Source organism: Eurosta solidaginis, chromosome 5 (genome assembly GCF_040869045.1).
Source record: "Eurosta solidaginis isolate ZX-2024a chromosome 5, ASM4086904v1, whole genome shotgun sequence".
In the NCBI taxonomy this organism is placed as follows: Eukaryota; Metazoa; Arthropoda; class Insecta; order Diptera; family Tephritidae; genus Eurosta; species Eurosta solidaginis.
The window spans coordinates 9,270,000-9,297,705 of NC_090323.1; the positions used below are offsets into that span (position 1 = coordinate 9,270,000).

A 27,706-nucleotide genomic window follows, 5' to 3' on the forward strand; every position below is an offset into this window, starting at 1 on the left:
ATATAGCCCTCTGGCTTTCGATAACACGGTACATAAATCCATCTAAGAAGTTATGATTGGCTGGGATATAAGCCCAAAAAGCATTCGCTGGGTGATGAGCCTTGAGATGTGAGGTGGTGAGCATTGAGCTGTGAGGCACATCCGACTCAATTCTGATCACAAGGGGATGCTCTCAAAGTGGCGGCAGTCTCTTCTGTCTTGTGGATCCTAGTTATATATGACCCACTTTCGTTACTGAAATCCAATGGATTTGACTTAGAAATCTGTATCACAGAGATGCATGAGGAAAACAATATCCAATCGCATGCAACAAGCTCTGCGCATCATTCAAAGATGGTGTGATACCAAAGGACTATCAATTTAAGTAAATATGTCCTAGTGTTCTAGTTACCAGAAGAAGAAAACTGTTCATTCCAGAACCCTCTTTAGATGGCGCCGTAATCAGATTTTCAATGGAAGTAAACTACTACAGGTAACACTAGATAGAACACTTACTTGAAATTATCACCTTAGTGAAGCAAGAAGTGCCTTCTCAAAGGGTTCAAAGGCGCAATTCATAGCTTCCGCAACCCAATTGCCAACCTCACCTACGCGAGGCTCTGCATCCAATCGTCCCCCTAGATGGGCGGGCTATTACCTTATTGGTTCTTTTTACCGGAACGTACCGCATCTATATCCGCAAAAGTAAAAATAACATCCATAACGCTCCCTAGAACCTTTGGAGGATGTCCTTATTGCTACAACAACAACAACAGCCTTCAAACAAAAAATAGAGGCCAATGAAGACAAAAGTCACACCTGCTTCCTTAATTTTACATTATTGGTTAATTATTTATATTTTTTATAACGAGAACAACGTAAATCAATTATAAAACTAAACCGCCAACAACAAAAGCATAGCTTTGGTGAAAGCTAACATACTAAGTTGTTACTGCCCAAAGCATAAACTAACAAAAAAAAAGGCAGTTGGGTAGCGCAACAAAAAAAGCATGGGTTTGACCGAATGTGTTTGTAACACTTCAACCATCGCTGGTTTGCGGGTTAGTATACCACTCCCGGGAGAAAAGACTATGAAGAATTTAACAAGGTATAATCGAAACTGCTATCGCCCTCGTTCTTTCTATTTTCCAATTACAAGGTATAATCGAAACAGCTGTCGCCTTGTCCTGATGTCACGTTTTTTTAATTTTTTTCCCAAATTATTAAATAAAATATTAAAAAAAAAATTAAAGTTTGCTCTAAAATATGTTCAAATTTAACCACCAAAACCATAATGAGAATTTTTCTTCCGGAACTTAATAATTTTTTATGTATTTTTTCGCATCTGTACAGTTTTTTGTAGAATTATAAAACTGCTATCGGATTTTCAGTTTTTTTTCGGCTGGAAAATTATTTGTTTACACAGAAACAAAACTTGCTTGACACTAAACATAATAATTTTTTTTATATTATTTTAACGCACACAATTTTACAATTTTTATAGCACTTTCTTTATATTTTATTTTTGGTCGCTAATGAGCGGTCGGCCATAAAAACTATTTTTTTTTTTTTTGATATTCAAAACAAAATTTGTTGCAGCATTTTTTATATATATACATATATGTATATATATATATATTTTTTTTTTGTTATAAAAATTATTATTTACGCACAGGTATTTATTTAACTGGAAAATAATTAATTATTATTTAAATTAAAACAAGCTAGGAAAACTCAAATTAAATTTCTGACAAAGAGGCATATTAAATGCGTTGTTTTGCGAAGTAATAGGGCTAGGATAAACAACAACACAAAAATAATAATAACACAAACAAATAACAAATGTATGTTTTTGCAGCGTTTTATTGCGATGCGCATACATTAAATAATAGCAACAACAATGCAAGCAAAAATGTTGACTACGCACAGATTTCGAGCGAGCTTCAATAAAACAGATACCAGAGAGTGCATTTAACGGCTAATCAAAAAAAAAAAAAAGCTATTCGGTTTATGACGAAAAACAACCTATAGGCAAGAAAAAGGGGGCTTTCTACATAGTGAAATATGTTTATTTTTAAATTTTCTCTATCTCGGACGGTTCTACGTCTCACTCATACATTTTTGGGAACATGCAGGGACCAATTTTATATTACTTCTACACTACTCGGAGATCATTTGGAGACTTTTTTGTAGATAAATTTGGCAATCTATTAGGAAGCATTTTTGGTTTACTTGCACCATTATTTCTAGGTAATTTCACGATTATATTGGAACTATTTTGAGATCATTATAGAATCATCTTGGGGCCATTTTGAAATATTTATGGGGATATTAAAGATACCGATATATCATTTTCGTACTATTTTCAAGTTTTCATAAATTTGTCGGCTTTTTATCGACGACAATTGGTCTCATAGAGATCCCGATTTGTTATAAAAAAGATTGAAATGGTATCGAAAATATATGGATTTTCAATCGAGAAAAATCAAAAAAATACTTGTTATCGGAAAATATAGATTTTTTTGTTAACAAGTTATGGAAAAGTTTTTTTTTACAAAAATTATTTTTTGGATAAGAGCTCTATATTTTTTTAAAAACAAATCGATATTTTGTCCATAAGTCAACCATAATTAATTTTATAACAAATCGATAAATTTTCGATGCTAATTCTAGTACTCTTCGATAGAAAACCGGTACTTCAACGATAACGCTTGCTACGCATAACAACTTCATAACCCTCGATAGCAAACTCTACTTTAACTCGCCGATAAATTTGAATTTTGTCAATGATTGTTTGTTTTAGTTCATTGATCAATCTCTTTATTTTGCTTGTAAAACGGTCGATCTCTTTAAGCAACTGAAAACTAGCACTACCTACATTGTAAAATTATTTAAAAAGTAGTCATTAAATAAATGTTTTAATTGAAAATATTGTGTTCTGGAACTGTTATTTGCGATCTCTTAAACACAAAAAAGCATAAGTGCACAGCTTAAATTAACAACTGTGACGAGAATTGCATTTAATTAATGAGATTTTAGTTTTGTTGTATTTGAACTCATATTTTGTCCCATCTTTTATTAATAACATTTCTCACATTTTTCCTATTTTGTAGTCATGGTTTTTTTTTTAGTTTTTATTTATTTAATTGTTGCTAAAATTACTGCTGAAGTAAGCATGCAAAAAATTTTTTTTTATTTTAAATTTGCGAAAATTACGAGCTGCGCTAGTTTTTCAAATTAAATCAGTAAAATGCAATCAGCGCAAAAGTCATAAATTTAATGTTACTAAGTTATATTAAATTAATATTATTAATATATTTTTTTTTCATTTTGTTTTATTGGAATTAAAATTTGTCATAGAAATTGATTTTTCATGTTAATTCGTAAATGCTCATTATTGTCGCACAAGTACAATTTTTTTTTTAATATTTTAAACTACCATAAATATTATTTTAAATAATTATTGTTTAACCTACATTTGTTCAAATCTTCCATTAACAATTTTTGCAACAAGTCGTACAGTTAGTACACATCAATGTAGTCGCCGCTGCAATGAAAGGCCTCAGTTTTGGACGGTTTCAATCGGCAAGCGGAACCGTGTCACACCAAAACCCGCCCGAAACTAAGACCTCGCAAGAGCTTTTTTAATTATTTTTTATTTAAGCTATTTAGTACGCTTATATTTCACTTCACTTTGTATGTAAATAAAAAAATGTTACTTATACACAACAGTACCCGTATTTTCAGGTGATACACATATTTTTGCGTGTAGTTGAATGCTTTTTAGTAAAACAACACGCTAATTTGTATTTAAAAACAAAGAAGTGTTCCAAACGAGATCGTTTTATTAACGCAAAAAATGTAAATAAAGAGTTATGTAAATCAAAAAAATATGTTATAGAAACAATAAAGTTTTGAGTACGTTTCGGAAGCGTTTTAAGAAAGAAAAAATAAACAGTTGTATTTGTATACTATATGTAAAGTAGAGTTTCTACAAATATTTTTTTAAATAGAATTTTACCTCTGCTGACACCATTTCTTATATAAGGTCTGTAGCTTACCTGAAAAAAAAAAGAAAAATTTTATTAAAAAAAAAAAAATGTAAAAAATATGAAAAAAACCTGAACAATAATCTTATCCCGTTCGTAATCTTCAATTAATCGGATGTATAAAATAAGAAATATATAGTGAAAAGATCTACATACCTAAACGATTTTTAAGATAAATATAAAATAAAAAATGGCAAAAAACACCCTTATCTGAACGATCGGTTGTATGGGATATATATTATATATAGCTCGGATCGAAATGATTTTTACAGGAAATCTTCTATGATATATTAGAATATTTCACCAAGATTCACGTTTTTATATTCGAAACTAAGGGAGAAATGGCCAAAAATCTTTCTATCTGAACGATCGGTTGTATGGGATATATACTATATATAGCTCCGATCAAAGTGATTTTTTCAGAAAATGTTCTATGATATATTAAAATATATATCACCAAGTTTCACGTTTATACTTTCTAAATTAAGGGAGAAATGGCCAAAAAATGTTCTATATGAACGATCGGTTGTATGGGATATATATATATATAGAAATAATTTTTTCATAAAATCTTCTATAATATATTAGAATAAATATCACCAAGTTCAACGTTTTTATATTGGAAATTATGGGAGAAATTGCCAAAAATCTTTCTATCTGAACGATCGGTTGTATGGGATATATACTATATATAGCTCCGATCAAAGTGATTTTTTCAGAAAATGTTCTATGATATATTAAAATATATATCACCAAGTTTCACTTTTATACTTTCTAAATTAAGGGAGAAATGGCCAAAAAATGTTCTATATGAACGATCGGTTGTATGGGATATATATATATATAGAAATAATTTTTTCATAAAATCTTCTATAATATATTAGAATAAATATCACCAAGTTCAATGTTTTTATATTGGAAATTAAGGGAGAAATTACCAAAAATCTTTCTATCTGACCGATCGGTTGTATGGGATATATACTATATATAGCTTCGATTAAAGTGATTTTTTCAGGATATCTTCTAAGATATATTAGAATAAATATCACCGAGTTTCACGTTTATACTTTCTAAATTGCGGCAGGAATAACGAAAATCGTGTTATCTGAACGATCGGTTGTATGGGAGATATATGTTATAGTGGGACCGATCCTACCGGATCCGACAAATGTCTAATATAATACAAAAATACATCCTTGTGCCAAATTTCATTGAGATATCTCAAAATTGAGGGACTAGTTTGCGTTCAAACAAACAGACGGACGGACAGGCGGACGGATAGACGGACTTGGCTATATCAACTCAGTTCGTCACCCTGATCAATTCGGTATACTTAATGGTGAGTCTATTTTCTATATTTCTCATCGTTACAAACATCGGACCAAAGTTAATATACCATTTCATGTTCATGAAAGGTATAAAAATATTTAAGGCGCGATAGTCTCCGAAGAGATTTAAGGCCGAGCTTCTTTCTCTCTTCTAATATGCGTCGTGCTCTTTTTAATTTATCCTAAAAATTGACGGGACGCGATCTACTTGTTTTATGCCGACTGCGAACGGCATCTGCAAGGCAGATGAATGTTCACAGAGAAACTTTTCATGGCGAAAATGCACTCGAAGTGCTTACCAAACACTGCCGAGTGGTGCCTCCGCTTAGAAAAATTTATTTCTAATTGAGAAAACTAGTTTTTAAAAAATGTTTGATATTGCTTTGCCCGAGGCGTAAACCCGGGATCTTCGGTGTGGTAGACGGAGTACGCTAACATTACACCACGACGGCAATTTTTAAACCCATACTTGACTACGGGGTCCTAGTTTGGTGAACAGACACACAAAAAAGTACGTGTAAAAATTACCCCGACAGCAGCACTGCATGCCATTCTGCACATCTCGTCTGCAGACCTTATAACTAAAAGTATAGCGCTAGCAACTGCAACAAGGTTTGAAGAGATATTGGGTCTACAATAGAACTGTAGGATTGCCGCCAGTGTGCGGAAATGGCAGATCAGTCTATACAGGTGTATACCGATGGTTCCAAATCTGCGGAAGGTGTCTGGGTCTACTTGTCACTAGGTCGATTCCAAAACGAGACTGCACTGCATCACTGCAGTGTCTTCTAAGCACTGCGTTGCCTATTCTAAGCTAATAGAAGGTAACAAAAAAGGCCAATGAGTGCCGAATGAGGTTAGAGGACTCGAATAATCGAAGGTAGAAGTCCCAATATCTATGGGAGAAATCAGAACAAGTGAATTGCATTTGATCCTTCAAACAGGAAAGGCGTGAACAGAGCCACGGGGCTGCAAAATGTCTAAAATCATCTGTAAGTCCTACTACGTTAGACTCACAAAGTTGCCCATTTGTCTAAAGATAGTAGACAGTAAACATAGATGATCGGCATATTAACTGGACACTGTCTTCTGGTATCAAATGGTTGAGCACATTCTGTGGTTTTTTCCCTGCGCTTGCGAGGTCAAAGCTCCAGTTACATGGGGCAGCAGAGTCGCCAGATCTCGATGCAGCAATTAAGCAAGGGCCTAGAAAACTTCTTTAGGCGAAGATATGCTATAACATATGTAAGTTCAAGCACCTAATTTCGTTTTGTGTTTCGTCATCAAATAAATTATGATAGGTCTAGGTAGGGAAAAATTCAGTCTTCATTTGCCGGCCAGCTCAACCTTAGCAACTATTTGAAGACATTATTGGACAGTTCTGTTTTACTTATGTCTTAAAAATTTTATATTTCATTTTTGCTTCCCGCTTTAAATCTCACTAGTCATGCGATAACAAATAAATAATTTTTCAAAGTTTTGCCTCAATTTACTTCCATCAAAGCGCACAACCCTCATCATCGTCTTAAATATGTAATTTGCAACCACGTGATCAATATGTCAACAACAAGAAATTTACTTAAAAAACAAAAAACAAAGGAAAACAAACAACTTTCCCAGCCAACTCGTTACTTAATGGTTTGCCAACTTGTTGGCCATTTTAATTATAAACTTGTAGCCGGAAATTGTACACAAATAACTCAGAATAAACCGCGTCGAGGGAGAAATTATGAATTGTGGTCGCCTGTGCTGATAGCATAGGTGGCGCAGACGAACTTGTCGTTTTCGATAAACAAGAAGGAAAGTTGGTGGTCATGACGGAAATCAAGGCTGACGTGTGAATAGAGAAAGAAACAAGTAAGGAAGGTTAAGTTCGGGTGTAACCGAACATTACATACTCAGTTGAGAGCTATGGAGACAAAATAAGGAAAATCACCATGTAGGAAAATGAACCTAGGGTAACCCTGGAATGTGGTTGTATGACATGTGTATCAAATGGAAGGTATTAAAGAGTATTTTAAGAGAGAGTAGGCCATAGTTCTATGGATGGACGCCATTTAGGGATATAGCCATAAAGGTGGACCAGGGGTGACCCTAGAATTTGTTTGTACAATATAGGTATCAAAAGAAAGGTGTTGAGTGTTTTAAAAGGGAGTGATGCTTAGTTCCACAGGTGGACGCCGTTTCGAGATATCGCCATAAAGGTGGACCAGGTGTGACCCTAGAATTTGTTTGTACGATATGGGTATAAAATTAAAGGTATTAATGAGGGTTTTAAAATAGAGTGGTGGTAGTTGTATAAATGGTCGCCTTTTGGAGATATAGCCATAAAGGTGGATCAGGTTGACTCTAGAGTGCGTTTGTACGATATGGGTATCAAATGAAAGGTGTTAATGAGTATTTTAAAAGGGAGTAATCCTTAGTTCCAAAGGTGGACGCCGTTTCGAGATATCGCCATAAAGGTGGACCAGGGGTGACCCTAGAATTTGTTTGTACGATATGGGTATCAAATTAAAGGTATTAAGGAGGGTTTTAAAAGGGAGTGGTGGTAGTTGTATAGGTGGTCGCCTTTTCGAGATATCGCCATAAAGGTGGACCAGGGGTGACTCTAGAATGCGTTTGTACGATATGGGTATCAAATGAAAGGTGTTAATGAGTATTTTAAAAGGGAGTAATCCTTAGTTCCACAGGTAGACGCCGTTTCGAGATATCGCCACAAAGGTGGACCAGGTGTAACCCTAGAATTTGTTTGTACAATATAGGTATCAAAAGAAAGGTGTTAATGAGTATTTTAAAAGGGAGTGATGCTTAGTTCCACAGGTGGACGCCGTTTCGAGATATCGACATAAAGGTGGACCAGGTGTGACCCTAGAATGCGTTTGTAAAATATGGGTATCAAACGAAAGATGCTAATGAGTATTTTAAAAGGGAGTAATCCTTAGTTCCATAGGTAGACGCCGTTTCGAGATATCGCCATAAAGGTGGACCAGGGGTGACCCTAGAATTTGTTTGTACAATATGGGTATCAAAAGAAAGGTGCTAATGAGTATTTGAAAAGGGAGTGATGCTTAGTTCCAGAGGTGGACACCGTTTCGAGATATCGCCATAAAGGTGGACCAGGTGTGACCCTAGAATTTGTTTGTACGATATGGGTATCAAATTAAAGGTATTAATGAGGGTTTTAAAAGGGAGAGGTGGTAGTTGTATAGGTGGTCGCCTTTTGGAGATATCGCCATAAAGGTGAACCAGGTGTGACTCTAGAATGCGTTTGTACGATATGGGTATCAAATGAAAGGTGTTAATGAGTATTTTAAAAGGGAGTTATCCTTAGTTCCATAGGTGGACGCAGTTTCGAGATATCGCCATAAAGGTGGACCAGGGGTGACCCTAGAATTTGTTTGTACAATATGGGTATCAAAAGAAAGGTGTTAATGAGTATTTTAAAAGGGAGTAATCCTTAGTTCCATAGGTGGACGCCGTTTCGAGATATCGCCACAAAGGTGAACCAGGGATGACCCTAGAATTTGTTTGTACAATATGGGCATCAAACGAATGGTGTTAATGAGTATTTTAAAAGGGAGTGGGCCTTAGTTCTATAGGTGGACGCCGTTTCGAAATATCGCCATAAAGGTGGACCATGGGTGACTCTAGAATGTGTTTGTACGATATGGGTATCAAATTAAAGGTATTAATGAGGGTTTTAAAAGGGAGTGGTGGTTGTTGCATAGGTGGTCGCCTTTTCGAGATATCGCCATAAAGGTGGACTAGGGTGACTCTAGAATGCGTTTGTACGATATGGGTATCAAATGAAAGGTGTTAAAGAGTATTTTATGAGGGAGTGGGCCATAGTTCTATAGGTGGACGCCATTTAGGGATATAGCCATAAAGGTGGATCAGGGTTGACTCTAGAATGCGTTTGTACGATATGGGTATCAAATGAAAGGTGTTAATGAGTATTTTAAAAGGGAGTAATCCTTAGTTCCATAGGTGGACGCCGTTTCGAGATACCGCCATAAAGGTGGACCAGGGGTGACCCTAGAATTTGTTTGTACAATATGGGTATCAAAAGAAAGGTGTTAATGGGTATTTTAAAAGGGAGTAATCCTTAGTTCCATAGGTGGACGCCGTTTGGAGATATCGCCATAAAGGTGGACCAGGGGTGACCCTAGAATTTGTTTGTACAATATGGGTATCAAAAGAAAGGTGTTAATGAGTATTTTAAAAGGGAGTGGGCCTTAGTTCTATAGGTGGACGCCGTTTCGAAATATCGCCATAAAGGTGGACCAGGGTGACTCTAGAATGTGTTTGTACGATATGGGTATCAAATTAAAGGTATTAATGAGAGTTTTAAAAGGGAGTTGTGGTAGTTGTATATGTGAAGGCGTTTTCCAGATCGCGACCAAAATGTGGACCAGGGTGACACAGAACATCATCTGTTGGATACCGCTAATTTATTTATATATGTAATACCTGCCAAGATTTTAAGGGTTTTTATTTCGCCCTGCGGAACTTTTTCATTTTCTTCTACTTAATATGGTAGGTGTCACAACCATTTTATAAAGTTTTTTCTAAAGTTATATTTCGTGTCAATAAACCAATCCAATTTTTTTTTTAAATTATCTTCTTTTAAAAGTGGGCGGTGCGATGCCCATTGTCCAAAATTTTACTAATTTTCTATTCTGCGTCATAAATTCAACTCATCTACCAAGTTTCGTCGCTTTATCTGTCTTTGGTAATGAATTATCGCACTTTTTCGGTTTTACGAAATTTTCGATATCGAAAAAGTGGGCGTGGTTATAGTCCGATATTGTTCATTTTAAATAGTGATCTGAGATGAGTGCTCAGGAACCTACATACCAAATTTCATCAAGTTACCTCAAAATTTACTCAAGTTATCGTGTTAACGGCCATGCGGAAGGACAGACGGACGACTGTGTATAAAAACTGGGCGTGGCATCAACCGATTTCGCCCGTTTTCGCAGAAAACAGTTAATATCATAAAATTTATACCCCTACCAAATTTCAAAAGGATTGGTTAATTTTTTTCGACTTATGGCGTTAAAAGTATCCTAGACAAATTGAATGAAAAAGGGCGGAGCCACGCCCATTTTGAAATTTTCTTTTATTTTTGTATTTTGTTGCACCATGTCATTACTGGAGTTGAATGTTGACATAATTTACTTATATACTGTAAAGATATTAAATTTTTTGTTAAAATTTTACTTTAAAAAAAATTTTTTTTTAAAAGTGGGCGTGGTCCTTCTCCGATTTTGCTAATTTTTATTAGGCGTACATATAGTAATAGCAGTAACGTCCCTGCCAAATTTCATCATGATATCTTCAACGACTGACAAATTACAGCTTGCAAAAATTATAAGTTACCTTCTTTTAAAAGTGGGCGGTGCCACGCCCATTGTCCAAAATTTTACTAATTTTCTATTCTGAGTCATAAGTTCAACTCATCTACCAAGTTTCGTCGCTTTATCTGTCTTTGGTAATGAATTATCGCACGTTTTCTATTTTACGAAATTTTCGATATCGAAAAAGTGGGCGTGGTTATAGTCCGATATCGTTCATTTTAAATAGCGATCTGAGATGAGTGCTCAGGAACCTACGTGCCAAATTTCATCAAGTTACCTCAAAATTTACTCAAGTTATCGTGTTAACGGGCGGACGGACGGACGGACGGACGGACATGGCTCAATCAAATTTTTTTTCGATCCTGATTATTTTGATATATGGAAGTCTATATCTATCTCGATTCCTTTATATATGTACAACCAACCGTTATCCAATCAAACTTAATATACTCTGTGAGCTCTGCTCAACTGAGTATAAAAAGGCAAATCGATGGGAGAGCGGAAGAAATTTTCAGCAGAAAAGTGAAGCTATTAGCAGAAAGGAAAGGGCTGCCTCAGCTTCTGCTGTAACTAACGTGCCTTCAATATTTCAACTGGCAACATTTTATTGAGTTGCCAACCAAAATAGTGTTCTTAAACAAAAACAAATAAAAAGCACTACAAACAAAAATACGTAAACTAATATAACGACAATATTCTTATAGAGCGACGAAAGCAAAGCGGCTGTCGGCTGACTTTGAGACCAAACACCTCACTTGCTTAGCTTACGAAGTATCGTCTTAATAGGGAAACGGAGCACGACGCAACGTTCGAAAAGATTGCACCAACAATCAGCAACTTCACGTCCTTTGTAGTTTACTTGCATGCAACCGTTATTTTGTTGTTTATTATACAAAAATTTCTCATATCCCCCTAAAACTCCAAACATAAAAAAAACATTCTGTGATTACAAAGTTGACAGCATAAAGCGGCGAATGACAGCCAAAGTCGTCACTTGCTGGCCTGGCTAGATGGCTATTGGTGCGTTAGTTGGCTTCTTGTATGAAAACTTTTAAACACAAGACAAGGTGTGTTAGACGTGCTGGTGTGCTGGTAGTGGAATGCATGTGTATGAATAGTTACAGTGCTGTGTTATAAAATGGCAGCTACAAATTTTGAAGACTTTGAACTAGCTAGTTCAAGTTTAAGAAAATAGTCCCGCAGCTGATTAAATCCCACAATGTTATGTAGAAGAAAATGAGGAAGGGTATACGCTTTTATTAGTTGTTTGATTTAGTGCAAGACGTTAGTCTAATAAATACTGAGAATCGGTAAGTTAGTAAATACATCAAATATACAAATATTAAAGAAGAACTGCGGGCAACCTTGAAAAATTTCATTTTCAAGACTTCCACAATTGCACATTTCATTTCGGATAAATTACTTTTCTACATACGAGTAACACGTGGCACCGCCCGTTTAAAAAAATCTATCCCCATTTCCTCTTACATAAGTGAATTATCATTGATTCAAAACTAATTAAAATAAAATAATAAAAATTTGTTAAGTTACAGCTTATTATTCTAGCTTGCGACACTTTTAAACTTTTTGTTATCTCTAAGTTGCCGTGGTCTTTAACCGATCACGTCCATTTTTTCCCGAAATATTTTCTACTCTAAGAAAATATGTGTACCCAATTTTATTACGATCCGTTAATTTTTCTTCTAGTTATGGCTCCCGAAACATAGCAAATTGTTTAGTTATAAAAGCGGCGGTGCCACACCCATTTTCAAAAATTTTATTTTCCAATTTAATGTTATAATTCAATTTAAAAAGGAAAATTCTATTGATACAAAACTCTTTTTCGCTAAGATATAGCTCAATATTTTCGCCCACGACCATTTTAAAAATCTTTTATATAAAAGTGGGCGTGGTCCTTAACCGATTTCGTTAATTTTTCTTCAAATAGTAAAGGCAACCTCTCCGCCTAATTTTGTTACGATAGGTTTACCGATTTTTGATTTATGATTAATAATATTTGTAAAATTGATTTTATCGCAAGTCGGCGGTGCCGCGCCCACTTTAAAAAATTTATTTAAACTTATAACAAGAGTTTCAATATCAGCAAGCACGTCAAATTTCAACATTCTAGGTGTATTATTCAATAAATAATCAGGTTTTTTGTGTTTTCCAAAATTTTATATACATAAAAAGTGGGCGTGGTTGTCATCCGATTTTGCTCATTTTCAATGCCAATCTATTCTGGGTACAGGTAAGCTCATGTACCAAATTTGGTGCAGATACCTCAATATTTACTCAAGTTATATTGTTGACGGGCAGACGGACGGACAGACAGACGGACAACAGGCGGTCATGGCTCAATCAAATTTTTTTCCGATAATGATGATTTTAATATATGGAAGTCTATATCTATCTCGATTCCTTTATACCTGTACAACCAACCTTTATCCAATCAAATTTAATATACTCTGTGTGCAAAGCACGCTGGGTATAAAAAGGAGTGAAAAGCTCGTCGACACACAAAAGGTATCAAGCATGAATTGATGTTTACGATACTCTGTCCACACCAACTTCCGCGAAGCCAATAACTGTTATAAAGTTATATCAAGAATCGTTTGCAAATATGGAATATCATTATATTCTATTTGCTCAGCACTGTAGATGCCTCCATTTGCTATGTGGTATATTGTGGCCAACCACCATTTACGTCATTTTCAAGTGCAAGTTGCTGACATGCAACAATCAAATATACGTCGATGACTACCCACTGCCCTCAGCTAAACTTCTCTCCTTTGCTGGTTTAGATCGTAAACTTTTTCTAGTGCTAATTTCCAGTGCTTAAAAGCGAATGAAGATGCAGAGAAACGACACAGGCTAAACATCGTAAAATTGTTGCGCTTGATGTTGTTAATAAGTCTGAAGTCATCAAGGAAATTAATTAAAAATTATTAATAAGGGATACGTATTACCGTCGTCTCACAGTGCAAAAGTCGGCAATCAAAATACATACAAAAAAACAAAAAAAAAAAAAAAAAAAACAAAATACGCGCAAAATAACAACAGCGCAATGAGGTCCTAGAAATAAAGTTGTAGTAGTTAAGTAATGCTGACTGTTGTGGACAGTCATAAAAGCTGCAAATACCGCTATAATAACCGACTTTCTACATACATATATACGAGTTGCAAGTACGAGTACTTGTTGAGAAATGTTAGTAAAGTTTTAACGGTTTCGCCCCCTCCTCTAACTGCGCTGTGGAATTATTAGCTTTTTTTTATGTTTTTTTATGCTTCGTTGGCAGTTTTTAGTTTTTGAACATTGTAGAACTATTTGCAAAGTTCTGATGGAATGCGCGGAAATGAAGAAAAATCAAAGTCATAAAGTGCTAAACGTAGCAATCATTTGGTTCGTGTAGTTGGGGTTCGGGCAAGTAGACGCTGAAGTATTGCAAAATAGGCAAACAAGGAACTACTAACTATGCTTCTATAATGACAGGAAGTGCAAAAGTTATAGAGGTAAAATTGCGTAGCGAAATGCTGTTGCTGAGATTTTACCCAGTTAACGATGTTAGTGAGTTTACTAAGAATTTCTTTAATTTTTGTCGTTTTAACAAGACCAGGCTCAAGTTACCACGAGCAAAAATGGCAGATGTTGCCCCAACTGAAAAATTATGAAAGTTATTAAAACCCCATCTTTAGCTTCTAATGAGTTCTCGACTAGATGAAGCCAAATTACTTTATAATTTTATTTGTTAGAGGTGTGTTATCGACGAGTTATATACCAGATATCGATTTCTATCGACGATTTATCGGAGTTTTATCGATTTGTTACCGAAAAATTATCTACGTATTATTTCGTTTAAAGGTAAAGTTTCGACTTTTTTTTCTATATTTTATCAAAAAGTTAACGATTTTTTATTCAAAAGTTGCTGTCGGAGCGCTAGCAATTTGTTGCCGGCGTGCTATCGATTATCAATTTTTTCTTGAAATTTTCCGAGATGTTATCAATAATTTTGCGATTAGTTGTAGAGAAGTTATTAATTTACTATCGAAAATTTTATCGATATGTTATCAAAAAATTATCGATTTAACAGTTTTATATCGGCAAGTTACAGATTTGTGCCCACAAAGTTATCGATATAATTACGGCTTACTATCGCAAAGTTGTCGATTATTTATTGAATATTAGTCATTAGTTATCAAAACTTTTTCGAAAAGTTATCGATATATGAAAACAAGGCGCGATATCCTCCAAAAAGAGACTTAAGGCCGAGCTTCTTCTCCAATTTTCGTCATGTTCCTCTAAATTTTGCCGAATCCGAACGGCATTTTAAAGGCATATGGGTTTTCACTGAGACGCCTTTATGTATCGATTCCTTTCCAAAAAGTTATCGATTTTTTGTCAAAAATTTTTGTGTCGGTATCGAAAGAAATCAATATATATTTGTAATCCGTCGATAAAAAACCGATAAGAAACCAAAAAGAAGCTGAAGAAACTCAACGATAGCAACTCGGTATTGCATACAAAATAATAACTGTGGATTTCGGTTGTTATCGGTTACAATCTGATGAAACTCATCTCACAGAGCCCAAATTTATTTGTTTCTGATAAGGTTGCCTCTATTTGGCGAGGCACCTTCAAGGTAAGCTATTCTTAGACCCGTGCCCCACAAGTCATTGAACAGATTGTCTTAGCACACAGAAGTAAATTACCTACATTAAAAGGAAGTTCTTAGTACCTTGATAAGCCTAAATACGCCAATTTTTGAGCTTTAAGCTACGTTAGTTTAAACTTGAAACGAGGTTATTTTATTCCTAGAGTGGGAATAAGCTTGTCCCTCTAAAATTTGAATATTACTAGAGATCTTTCTTCAGATAGTAAAAATTATCTCAATAAATAAGTCTTAAGAATATGTGAACTATTTAGAAAACTCTAACGTGCTACTTCAAAGACCCATATATAGCTCTTTTTGCTCACTTGGTTATTATGGACGCTTATGTGATCACCCTTATATGTATACTTTATACATATGTACGTTCATACTTATGCATACTTAACTTAATATGTTTGTATAAACTACAACCATTAAATTTTCAATTGCTTTTTTCTACTCTGGTAGCTCTCCTGCTGTTTTTGCTGTCAGTTTTAAATAACAGAAATATCAAAGGAAAATGCTAACAGTTGATACTGATTGCCAATGTCAACGTCGATATGTTAATGTCAATGTCCGTAAGTTGACTAGGGCAGCGGTAACGCTTCTCGTTATAAAATGAAAATGAAAAAGGCTGAAGTAAGTATTTTAAGAAAGTAAGTAATTTTCAAGTTTGTAAAATATGCCATCGTAAGTAAGACCTATTTCGGTATATGTTTCAGTCGTACCCAAAACCCACGTTATCAGGTTCATTGCTCTGTAAAAAATTTAAAAAAATAATCAAAAATTAATCCTTCTCTTTGCTTTGCAGAGCTTGCCCTGAGCTCCAGAGAGAAGTTTTCTTCATTTTCTAATCGTCTAAAACTTGTACACCCACTTAATATATAACAAGTAAGGAAGGCTAAGTTCGGGTGTAACCGAACATTACATACTCAGTTGAGGGCTGTGGAGACAAAGTAAGGGAAAATCACCATGTAGTAAAAAGAACCTAGGGTAAGCCTGGAATGTGTTTGTATGACATGTGTATCAAATGGAAGGTATTAAAGAGTATTTTAAGAGGAAGTGGGCCATAGTTCTATAGATGGACGCCATTTAGGGATATCGCCATAAAGGTGGACCAGGCCTGACTCTAGAATTTGTTTGTACGATATGGGTATCAAATTAAAGGTGTTAATGAGTATTTTAAAAGCGAGTAGGCCTTAGTTATATAGGTGGACGCCTTTTCGAGATATAGCCATAAAGGTGGGCCAGGGGTTACTCTAGAATTTGTTTTTACGATATCGGTATCAAATGAAAGGTGTTAATGAGTATTTTAAAAGGGAGTGGGCCTTAGTTCTATAGGTGGACGCCTTTTCAAAATATCGACCAAAATGTGGACCAAGGTGATCCAGAACATCATCTGTCGGGTACCGCTAATTTATTTATATATGTAATACCACTAACAATATTCCTTCCAAGATTCCAAGGGCTTTTGATTTCGCTCTGCAAAACTTTTTCATTTTCTTCTACTTAATATGGTAGGTGTTACACCCATTTTACAAAGTTTTTTTCTAAAGTTATATTTTGCGTCAATAGACCAATCAAATTACCATGTTTCATCCCTTTTTTCGTATTTGGTATATAATTATGGCATTTTTTTCATTTTTCGTAATTTTCGATATCGAAAAAGTGGGCGTGGTCATAGTCGGATTTCGGCCATTTTTTACACCAACACAAAGTGAGTTCAGATAAGTACGTGAACTGAGTTTAGTAAAGATATATCGATTTTTGCTCAAGTTATCGTGTTAACGGCCGAGCGGAAGGACAGACGGCCGACTGTGTATAAAAACTGGGCGTGGCTTCAGCCGATTTCGCCCTTTTTCACAGAAAACAGTTACCGTCCTAGAATCTAAGCCGCCACCAAATTTCACAAGGATTGGTAAATTTTTGTTCGACTTATGGCATTAAAAGTATTCTAGACAAATTAAATGAAAAAGGGCGGAGCCACGCCCATTTTGAAATTTTCTTTTATTTTTGTATTTTGTTGCACCATATCATTACTGGAGTTGAATGTTGACATAATTTACTTATATACTGTAAAGATATTAACTTTTCTTTTAAAATTTGAATTTAAAAAAAAATTTTTTAAAAAGTGGGTGTGGTCGTACTCCTGCCAAATTTCATCATGATATCTTCAACGACTGCCATATTACAGCTTGCAAAACTTCTAAATTACCTTCTTTTAAAAGTGGGCGGTGCCACGCCCATTGTCCAAAATTTTACTAGTTTTCTATTCTGCGTCATAAGTTCAACTCACCTACCAAGTTTCATTGCTTAATCGGTATTTGGTAATGAATTATCGCACTTTCTCGATTTTTCGAAATTTTCGATATCGAAAAAGTGGGCGTGGTTATTGTCCGATATCGTTCATTTTAAATAGCGATCTGAGATGAGTGCCCAGGAACCTACATACCAAATTTCATCAAGATACCTCAAAATTTACTCAAGTTATCGTGTTAACGGACAGACGGCCGGACGGACGGACATGGCTCAATCGAATTTTTTTTCGATACTAATGATGTTGATATATGGAAGTCTATATCTATCTCGATTCCTTTATACCTGTACAACCAACCGTTATCCAATCAAAGTTAATATACTCTGTGAGCTCTGCTCAACTGAGTATAAAAAAAACCCATAGAAATGCTTGGTGTATTGTTTATTGCGAAAAAAAACCAGAGGCATAGTTGACAGTCGTGTTTTGCTTAGTGCGATTATGTTCAACGTTCGCTCCAGGTCATCTAGACATTTTAAATCACTTTTCCTAGGCAAGTGTGGATCTTGCAGGAACCTTATCGCTGTTTTTATCTGGATTTCAAAACTCATTTTGATACTTCAGATTCGCTCTTTCTTATTGAAATTGTTGCCTTAAATAACGAAGGGTAATAATTTGGGCGGGTGGCTTCGAAATGCGTCGTTTCCAACCTCCACCGCAGTACAATCATAATTGTTGTCTGATAGTTTGACATCTTTTGTTCGAAATCATCAAACTATGAGAAAGGGATGAAAGCTATCATTTTGAACCTATCAACAAACTTTTACTAAAGTGCTGGACGTCCCAGCCATCCCCATCATAAAATAATGTGTTTTTTCTACTACGACAAAAGGATGATCGATTGAAAAGTATTCATGTTTAACCTGTCAACAAGAGTTATATCTATCTAGCCTGAACGTTTTAATCAATCTGTAGATGAAAATAAGATATTTTCGATATTGGTATCAAACTTAAGGTCCAAGTATTGTTGGTATTCGATCGTTTTAATATAGGAAAGGCTTGTGAGAGAAAAGTTTTCCTATATATCTTCTGGCTGGACAAGGTGGCATACCCGATAAGGTTAAAAAAAAAAAAAAATAAATGTAAGGCGCGATAACCTCCGAAGAGATCTAAGGCCGAGCTTCTCTTCCAATTTGCGTCGTGCTCCTCTTTATTTTTCCCTACAAATTGGCCGGACGGGACCTACATGTTTTATGCCGACTCCGAACGGCAACTGCAAGGCAGATGAGTTTTCACTGAGAGCTTTTCATAGCAGAAATACAATCGGAGCGCTTGCCAGACACTGCCGAGGGGCGACCCCGCTTAGAAAAATTTTCTTCTAATTGAAAAATCTTATTTCTAAAATTTTGATGTTGCTTTGCCCGGGAGTTGAACCCAGGGCATACGGTGTGATAGGCGGAGCACGCTACCATCACACCACGGTGGCCGCCATATAAGGTTAGCTTTCCATAAAAATACACCTCGAATGAATATAGCTTTATTTGATACTAACAAACGCTTTCTCGCTTCAAATTCATAACGTTCATCTCCTTCAACTTCAATCTATCTGCCTCTTATTTTTTATGTAGCTTTGCTCTTGCTGCTCTTCTCATTTTTACTCTCAGCGTTCTTTTTCGTTTTCTTTTTCTTCCTTTTCATTTCCCTAGAACTCTGTTCCATAAAACTCTGACTAGTTTTCTTTCGCAATATTTCGGTTGTTTCTTTTTTGTTCCCCTTTTTTATTTTTCATTTCCTCTCCTCCTCGATTTCTCTATATCTTCAACTATGCCCTCTTCCATTTTCCACTCTTCTGCTGCTCCAATGCCTTTTGCATTTTTCTTAGCTTCCCGGTCCTCTTTCTCTTCATATCGCTGTCGGCCATTTCTCGCTCGCTTTCCCAATTTTACCCATCACTTCATATATCTCTGGTCTTTCTCACCGACCCCTTTTATTACAGTATTAAATCGTTACATTAAAAAGTTGTTTGCAGGGCAGTCGTGCTGGTAATTGAAGGTCTTAGTAGCTCAGCGCACCGATTTTATAGTCAGCGAAAAACTGGGTCCTGAACAACACTCCGCAAAATCTGCGCCTAATATTTTGTTTAGAAACTAACACCAAAAACGCCAAAAATTTTATTTACTGAAAACATAGTTCAAATTTTCAAAGCATACACAAAATATAACTTTTCGCTGAAAATAAAATGCAGTTCAAACTTTAACACATTAGACGCCATTTTGTTTGTGAATTCGGCAACCTTTGCTTTAAAGTGCAGAAATTTTCTGCATTCTGACTATCCCTTTTATCGTTGTTGTTGTATTCTACGGTGCAGATTGCAACATTTGCAAGTGCGAAAAACGAACGCGGCAAAAGTTTAACGCAACGGAAGTGCAACTTTTTGGAAAGCTTTCGCTGCCTGCAGCCATATTTATATTTGATTTCTGCCTTGCTTTTATTGTTGTATGCCCCAAAAGCGTTATTGCCGCTTGACTAATTTCGTTGCACTGCCTGGTGCTTCGCTGTTTACAGTTTCAATGATTTTACGGTGTTCAAGCAAACTTTTCATACTCAATGCAGTCTTTATTCGGCGCAGTTAATGTTGCGTAGCTAAATTAGTTTACCTTTGATACAAAAACTTGCAGTTGGATATTTTATAATTTTCAGTTGTTGTTGTTTTGTTTAATGCTTATTCTAATTTTTCCAAACAGACTTTGAAGGACCTAATAACCCACCATATTCGTCTGCTTGCTAGAGCAAATCATCAGCAAAGGAGTTCACTGCAGCTGCTACAAACTTTATTATTTGTTATTTTCACGCTTTCAGTGGACACTCCCATCAAAAACAGTCTTACTTTAGTTTTACAAACAATGAGCCGAAGAAGAGAGGTTTTAGAAAAAATGGAAACCTAGTTCTGTTCTCAGTTATGCGAGACCGAGACACCGCGCAAGTAGATTTAAGTACCCATCCGAGGCTTTTTCCGTGAAAACAAATATGAGATATTGTTGCATGAGGAAAGATGAGGAGCGATGCAACTCAATGGATTAAACCGATCTATTTTGCATTTTTCCTTATTAAGTTCTTTCTATGACCAACATAATTACCGTGCTATGGTAAAATAGCGACTTTGTGCAATCTATTTCTCATTTGAAACAAGTAAGTAAGTGTCTAAGTTCGGTTGTAACCGAACATTATATACTCAGCGTGAGATTCAATTGTACATTTCATTTCAGATAAATTACTTTTCTACAGAACACGTGGCACCGCTCGTTTAAAAAAAACGTCTCCCCATTTCCTCTTACAATAAAACTTGATAAGTGAAATATCATTGATTCAAAACTATTTCTTGCTAAGTTATAGCTTATTATTCTAGTCTACGACCCTTTTAAACTTGTGTTATATCTAAGTTGCCGTGGTCTTTAACCTATCCCGTCCATTTCTACTAGAAATATTTTCTGCTATAAGGAAAATATGAGTACACAATTTCACTACGATATGTAAATTTTTCTTCGAGTTATGGCTCCCGAAACATAGAAAATTGCTTAGTCGTAAAAGGGGCGGTGCCACACCCATTTTCAAAAATTTAAGTATTTTCCAATTTAATGTTATAATTCAACTTAGAAAGTAAAATTTTATTGATACAAAGCTCTTTTTCACTAAGATATAGCTAATTATTTTCATCCACGACCCTTTTAAAAATCTTTTATATAAAAGTGGGCGTGGTGCTTCACCGGTTTCGTAAATTTTTCTTCAGCATTCCTTATAGTAAAGGCAACCTTTCTGCTGAATTTTGTTACGATAGGTATAACGATTTTTTATTTATGGTTAATAATATTTGTAAAATTGATTTTATCACAAGTGGGCGGTGCCACGCCCATTTCAAACATTTTTTTTTTTTATTTTTATCAAGTCTCAATATCAGTCCACACGTTAAATTTCAAAATTCTAGGTGTACTATTTACGAAATAATCAGGTTTTTTGTGTTTTCCAAAATGTTATATATATAAAAAGTGGGCGTGGTTATCATACGATAGCGTTCGTTTTCAATACCAATCTATCTATTCTGGGTCCAGATAAGCTCTTGTACCAAATTTGGTGAAGATATCTCAATATTTACTCAAGCTATCGTGCTAACGGACGGACGGACGGACGGACATGGCTCAATCAAATTTTTTTTTCGATACTGATAATTTTGATATATGGAAGTCTATATCTATCTCGATTCCTTTATACCTGTACAACCAACCGTTATCCAATCAAAATTAATATACTCTCTGTGCAAAGCACGCTGAGTATAAAAAGTGTGCCAGTACTAGCAACCTTTTGAGCGCTGCTTGACAGAGTGAACTATAACATACTTGGGATTTTTGTACAGAAGCCATCAACAGTCTACCATATTGCACAGAGCAAAAGTCACAAGAGTATAATATAGTTGACGTAAGTTTTCGATAATGGTTCCCAGAATGATGGTATGGTAAAATTTAATCTCGTTTCAGGATAGAACTGGATTCAGTTCAACTGCATAACAGCTCCCTTAGAGTTTATCGCACTAGTCTGTCGGGAGAAAGTAGAACATAACCTCCAAAGCTTCTATAGCGAAGTGCCCCTGCAGCAGCCGTAGATACGAGCACTCACTAGTTGTATTCAAGAATCTCTAAAGGTAGTCTGACGAAACTTGCATTTTCAATAGGGTTGTACCAGGAACATAAGGATGTTAGAGGCATTGATTCAACATTGATTTCGAAAAAATTGTTGGTGTCTTACGAGGACATATTAAAAGCGGGACATACAATATGTATGTCGAGGTTGATTCTGCATAAGTATTACAGTATCCAGACCGAAATTCAGTTTTAGTGACGCGCGCCTCCCTGGTGACCCTGATTTCCTCAACTGTGAGTTTAATTTATTTGTCTCTAACAACAAGGTTTATCGGGAAGTCTTTGGTATAGTGGTCCGACGCCTTTTTATGAATGTTTCTGTGTGCCTTGTCATGCTCCTCTTTTTCAAACGGCTGACGCCTCGTTTCACTGCGTAGGTATTCTGCTGCCATAAGAAGGCACCACGCGGCAGTTCTGAGCTCGATGTTTTGACAGGCCTGAAGTTTTCTCCAGTGCGTTATTCGGAAAAAATGTTGATCACATTACAAGCGGGACATACAATATGTATGTCGAGGTTGATTCTGCATAAGTAAGAGTTTAAGCTGTTATAGTATTCAGATCGAAATTGAGCTTTAGTGACGGGCGCTTCCCTGGAGAGGTTGCTTTCCTCAATTGCGAGTTTAGGTTATTTGTCTCTAAGAGCGGGGTCTACCGGGCAATCTCTGGCATAGTGGTTCGAAGCCTTTTTATGAATGTTTCTGTGTGTCTTGTCATGCTCCTCATTTTCAAACGGCTGACATCTCATCTCACTGTGTAGGTGATGGTATGCTGACATAAGAAAACATCGCGCGGCAGTTCTGAGCTCGATGTTTTGACAGGCCTGAATTTTTCTCCAGTCCGTTACTCGGGAAAATGTTGATCACTGAACGAACTTCACAGCGAGTATTTGTGGATGTAAGACAGTCGGTAGCGTATTGCCATCGATGTAGATATCCGGTATGCCGACATTTATGTATGTTGTATTAGTACCGTTCTTTCCTACCTCACCGAATGTGTAGGGCTCAAGTCGCGGAAAAATTCACTATCAGAAACTTTTAAAAAATGTTTTTCTACACAAGGTCGCGTTTTGATGGTGGTTTGGCAAATAGTCCGACTGTATTTCTGCCAAGAAAAGATTTTTGGCAAAATTGGCCTGAATTAAAAATGATAAAACGTTCGAACTCGGCTTAAAACATGTACGTCCAGTCCCCCCAATTTGTGGAAAAAATTGAAAAGGAGCACTACGTGAGTTGGAGTAGAATATCGCCCTAAAGTCACCTCAAAGTTAAATTGCGCTTAGTATTCATTCATTCATTTCGTGAGCATATTTTCCGAGGAAAAAATTTTCTGTGATTTTGGAGAAGGTTAATTAAAATTGACCACACTAAGTGGTTTCATATAGCAATGTTAACAGCAGAGAGTTTTTTCTTGAAAAATAGCTAAGTGGTGCACAGCAAGTGCAACCAACTGCGGTTGAACATCAAGTATTTATTTTCGCATACCACATACGACATACTCACAAACATAAACTTAATTATAAGTACGTTTACATTAACATATGCCTATAATAACGGAAAAATTATGTGTACTTACATATAGATATACATTTATATTTACGTATGCATGTATGAGTTTTAAACTTTCATAAAGCTTGAAATAATTATTTCCGACAAGCACTAATTAAACAAACAATTCAATATAACAAAAGGCAAATGCACGAGTGCTGCAACAACAACAAAAAAACAGGAATTTACATTATACCATTGCCGTCATCATCAGCAAAGTAAACGCTGCCACGCGGCTGTGCTCAATGCCAAACACCACCAATGTTAATCTGCAAATTTCACAAAAGCTCAACATATGAATCATCCCATACTCTAACATATTTGCTCACACTCTTCTGCTACTCTCTTCTTCATCATGTTAGCGAAGAAAAATATATAATAATTTGTGCATTTCTCAGCACAACTTCCAAAAAGTTGATCCCCGCATTTGGTGTAACGAGCGAACGATTGGTTACGTAGTCAAGCGGAAGTTGCGCGCGCTTTTTGCTCGTCCGCTCACACGCCCGTACGCCTGTATATATGCAAACAAATCGTCATGCATACGTTCGCGCAAATGCCTTACAAATATGTATTTGTGTGTGTGCCTGCTCACACACACGCTTGCAATAACAATGGCATTTGTATTAGCTTTCGCTTTAGCAGGTACTAGATGAGCGCACGTAGTGCTGAGTTGAGTACCGAAAATCCACTTGAAATCTAAAGTAATCTAATACCGTTGCGGTTGGAAATTTATTTGTAGGATATCACATACTTATGTATATATTTACACATCATACATTAGATTAAAATAAATAAATAAATGTAAGGCGCGATAACCTCCGAAGAGATCTAAGGCCGAGCTTCTCTTCCAATTTGCGTCGTGCTCCTTTTAATTTATCGTAAAAATTTGCGGGACGGGACCTACTTGTTTTATGCCGACTCCGCACGGCATCTACAAGGCTGATGAGTTTTCGCAGAGAGCTTTTCATGGCAGAAATACACTCGGAGTGCTTGCCAAACACTGCCGAGGGGCGACCCCATATAGAAAAATTTTCTTCTAATTGAAAAAATTTGTTTCTAAAGTTTTTGATGTTGCTTTTCCCGAGGCGTGAACCCAGGATCTTCGGTGTGGGAGGCGGAACACGCTACCATCACACCACGGCGCCGCCATACATTAGATTACAAGTGTATATTAAAAACTCTCTATGTGGCGGCCGCCGTGGTGTGCTTGTAGCGTGCTCCGCCTGTCACACCGAAGATCTTGCGTTCAACTCCTGGGCAAAGCAGTAACAAAAATTTTTAAACAAGTTGTTTTTTAATAGGAATAAAGTTTTTCTAAGCAAGGTCGCCTCTCGGCAGTGAATTGGCAAATACTTCGTGTGTATTTCTGCCATGAGAAGCAGCTCAGTGAAAACTCATCTGCCCTGCCGTTGCTGTACGAAGTCGACGTAAGACAGACAGGTCCCGTGTAGGAAAAGGCCTTATTTCTCTTTGGAGGCATTCGCGCGTTGTGTTTTTGTTTATAGAAAAAGGAATATTTATTGTGTTCGCGAATTGATTCTCAAACAAAAAGATTTTGAACCAAGACCAACAGAGATGTACATTGCATTTTCAGTGATATGAGTAAATGTCTGGGCTGTTGTTGTTGTTGTAGCTATAAGGACACACCCCGGAAGCCTTGGGGAGTGTTACCGATGTTGATGGTCCTTTTCCGGATGCAGATCCGGTACATTCTGATAACAAGAACAATAAATTTACTAGCCCAATCATCTCGGGAACGATTTGGTATGAGCACATGAAAATGTCTAGGCCATACCGCTCTCACACCCCCTAGAACCATCAGGAGTTCGGAGTCGCCAGAGCCTCGGCTGTTAATGAAACAGGATTCACCACGGGTAGGTGATGTTGACAATTGGGTTGGAGAAGCTATATATTGCGCTGGCAACCTCTTGAATCAATTTTAGTCGCCTCTTACGACAGGTATACCTACTGCGAGTATATTATAAGTCCCCTAACCCCCTGGGGGAATAAGTCTAAGCTCATTTAATATGGTTAATGAGTTACAAATATTCGTTACTTCTGCATTGGAAAGGCACACAGGCTTAGGTTTAGCTGATGAAGTCAAGGAAATATTTTGGGCTGCTTGTTATCATGATCTTTTTGGACTTCTAGTCATAGATGGTCAGATGAAATCCGGTACACGGATCAAAGAAGAATTCTTTAAAATAGTTGCCGTAACTGCGGAATATTGGACGATAGGTAATCATGTCACAATTCAGAGCCACTGAGAAAAAGTCAAACTTCCAGTCAAAGAACCAATAAGGATCTTTTGAATCGTATCTTGAAAAGCGTTTAATTTTTTGTTTGATTAACAAAAAAACAATATCTTCTAAAAGTTTTTAGCGTCTTCCTTGCAATGATCGTAACAAACTTTTCAAAAACGTCGTCTGAACTCTTGCTTTGACGTGGTGTAGCACTTGTAAAAAAGAAAAACACTCTTACAGACTACGCTAGTAGTGCTGCCAGAGTGATACTCCTTAGTCGGATAATTTTCTGGATTATTTCACTGCTTATCACACACTAACTTGTGAATGTTCTTTTGCAATCGTATGTTGTTATCATTAAAATATTTAGGTGTTGTCCAGCATGCCCTTTTCCTTAGCATAAATGCTTTCTTTCAAGTGTACTTACCCAACCTCAACTCACTAACTTCCTAGATACATATTATATTAAAACCGAGCCGGAGCCGTGCGCATCTTGCGCATCAAATATAAAAGTCTCATATCAAATGTCAACAGAAATAAGCTGTTCTGTAAATCAAACATCTATAAACTTACATGCGCTTGCCCTGACATCTGGCGAATTTTAGCAACTGCCGGTAATGCAGTGTTAGTTCTATTCAAATATTCACAATAGTGCCATGGTACAAATAGATTTCTTTGTGTGATCACAATCGTTTATTTTTATCAAATTATTTTAATAAAATATAGCTAAACAAAAGCACTACGACCAATAATGTCCAAAGCTCGCTAATAGCACGAATCCCCATCTTTACAACAAAAGCTTTATTTATAGATTTGGATTCCAAATAAGAGCGAAAAAGGGATCTGCACATATAAAGAGCAATTAGAAATCTTTATATATAAAAATCACGTGTCACATTGTTTGTCCGCGATGGACTCCTAAACTACTGAACCGATTTTGAACTTTTTTCGCACCCCGTGTGTAGTTTGATCTAACTTTAAATATGGGATAAGTTATATCTCAGTTTATAGTCGCAATATTATTTAATAGCTAATTTTTTTATATGTTTATACGTAATAATAAAATGTTACGTATACGCACCAGCACTCATATTTTCAGGTGGTGCGGATATACTTCCGTGTAATTGATTGGTGTTTAATTAAACAACGTGCTTATCAATAAAAAATATTATAGCGAATGATATCAAGTATAGCACATCACCAGGCCCGTTTAGAGGGGGGGGGGGGGGGGGGTTTACCCCAGGACCCCGGGTTGCTGAGGGGACCCGCGATTTAGAAGTACTAATTTAATTCAGAAGAGTCTTTAGTTGTTCCATGTGCAATTTTTAAGACGAATTTCAAAAGCAACGAATATCTGCATTTCGTTTTAATATTATAGTGAAGTGTGAAAAGAACATACATATATATGTTTGCTGGATAGGAGCTGCTTCGGCCGATAGATTAATAAAGAAAAAACCAAAAGTTTTCACTTTTTCCCTCTATGCATTTCGGCGCTTTCGCGTCATCATCAGGAAGGTTTACATTTATTTAAAAAAAAAAAACATAAACATGAAAACACAAAATGAAATGTAAGAATACAGTACAATCAATAGACATAAAGATTAACATT

At 36.1% G+C, this 27,706-nt stretch overlaps 1 protein-coding gene across 3 annotated transcripts in view; it reads right to left on the reverse strand.

Annotated features, from left to right (window-relative positions):
• LOC137252723 (ecdysone-induced protein 74EF) overlaps nucleotides 1–27,706 on the reverse strand; it is a 674,751-nt gene that overhangs the window by 214,618 nt on the left and 432,427 nt on the right. The window contains exon 4 of one of the 3 annotated variants that reach the window (XM_067788791.1): nucleotides 3,753–4,040. The exons of the other annotated variants lie outside the window; for them this stretch is intronic. Coding sequence (XP_067644892.1) covers nucleotides 3,997–4,040 — 44 coding nt within the window. The 3' untranslated portion in view covers nucleotides 3,753–3,996. Of the gene's footprint in view, nucleotides 1–3,752; nucleotides 4,041–27,706 lie in introns of those variants that run through there. 3 annotated transcript variants of the gene reach the window in all.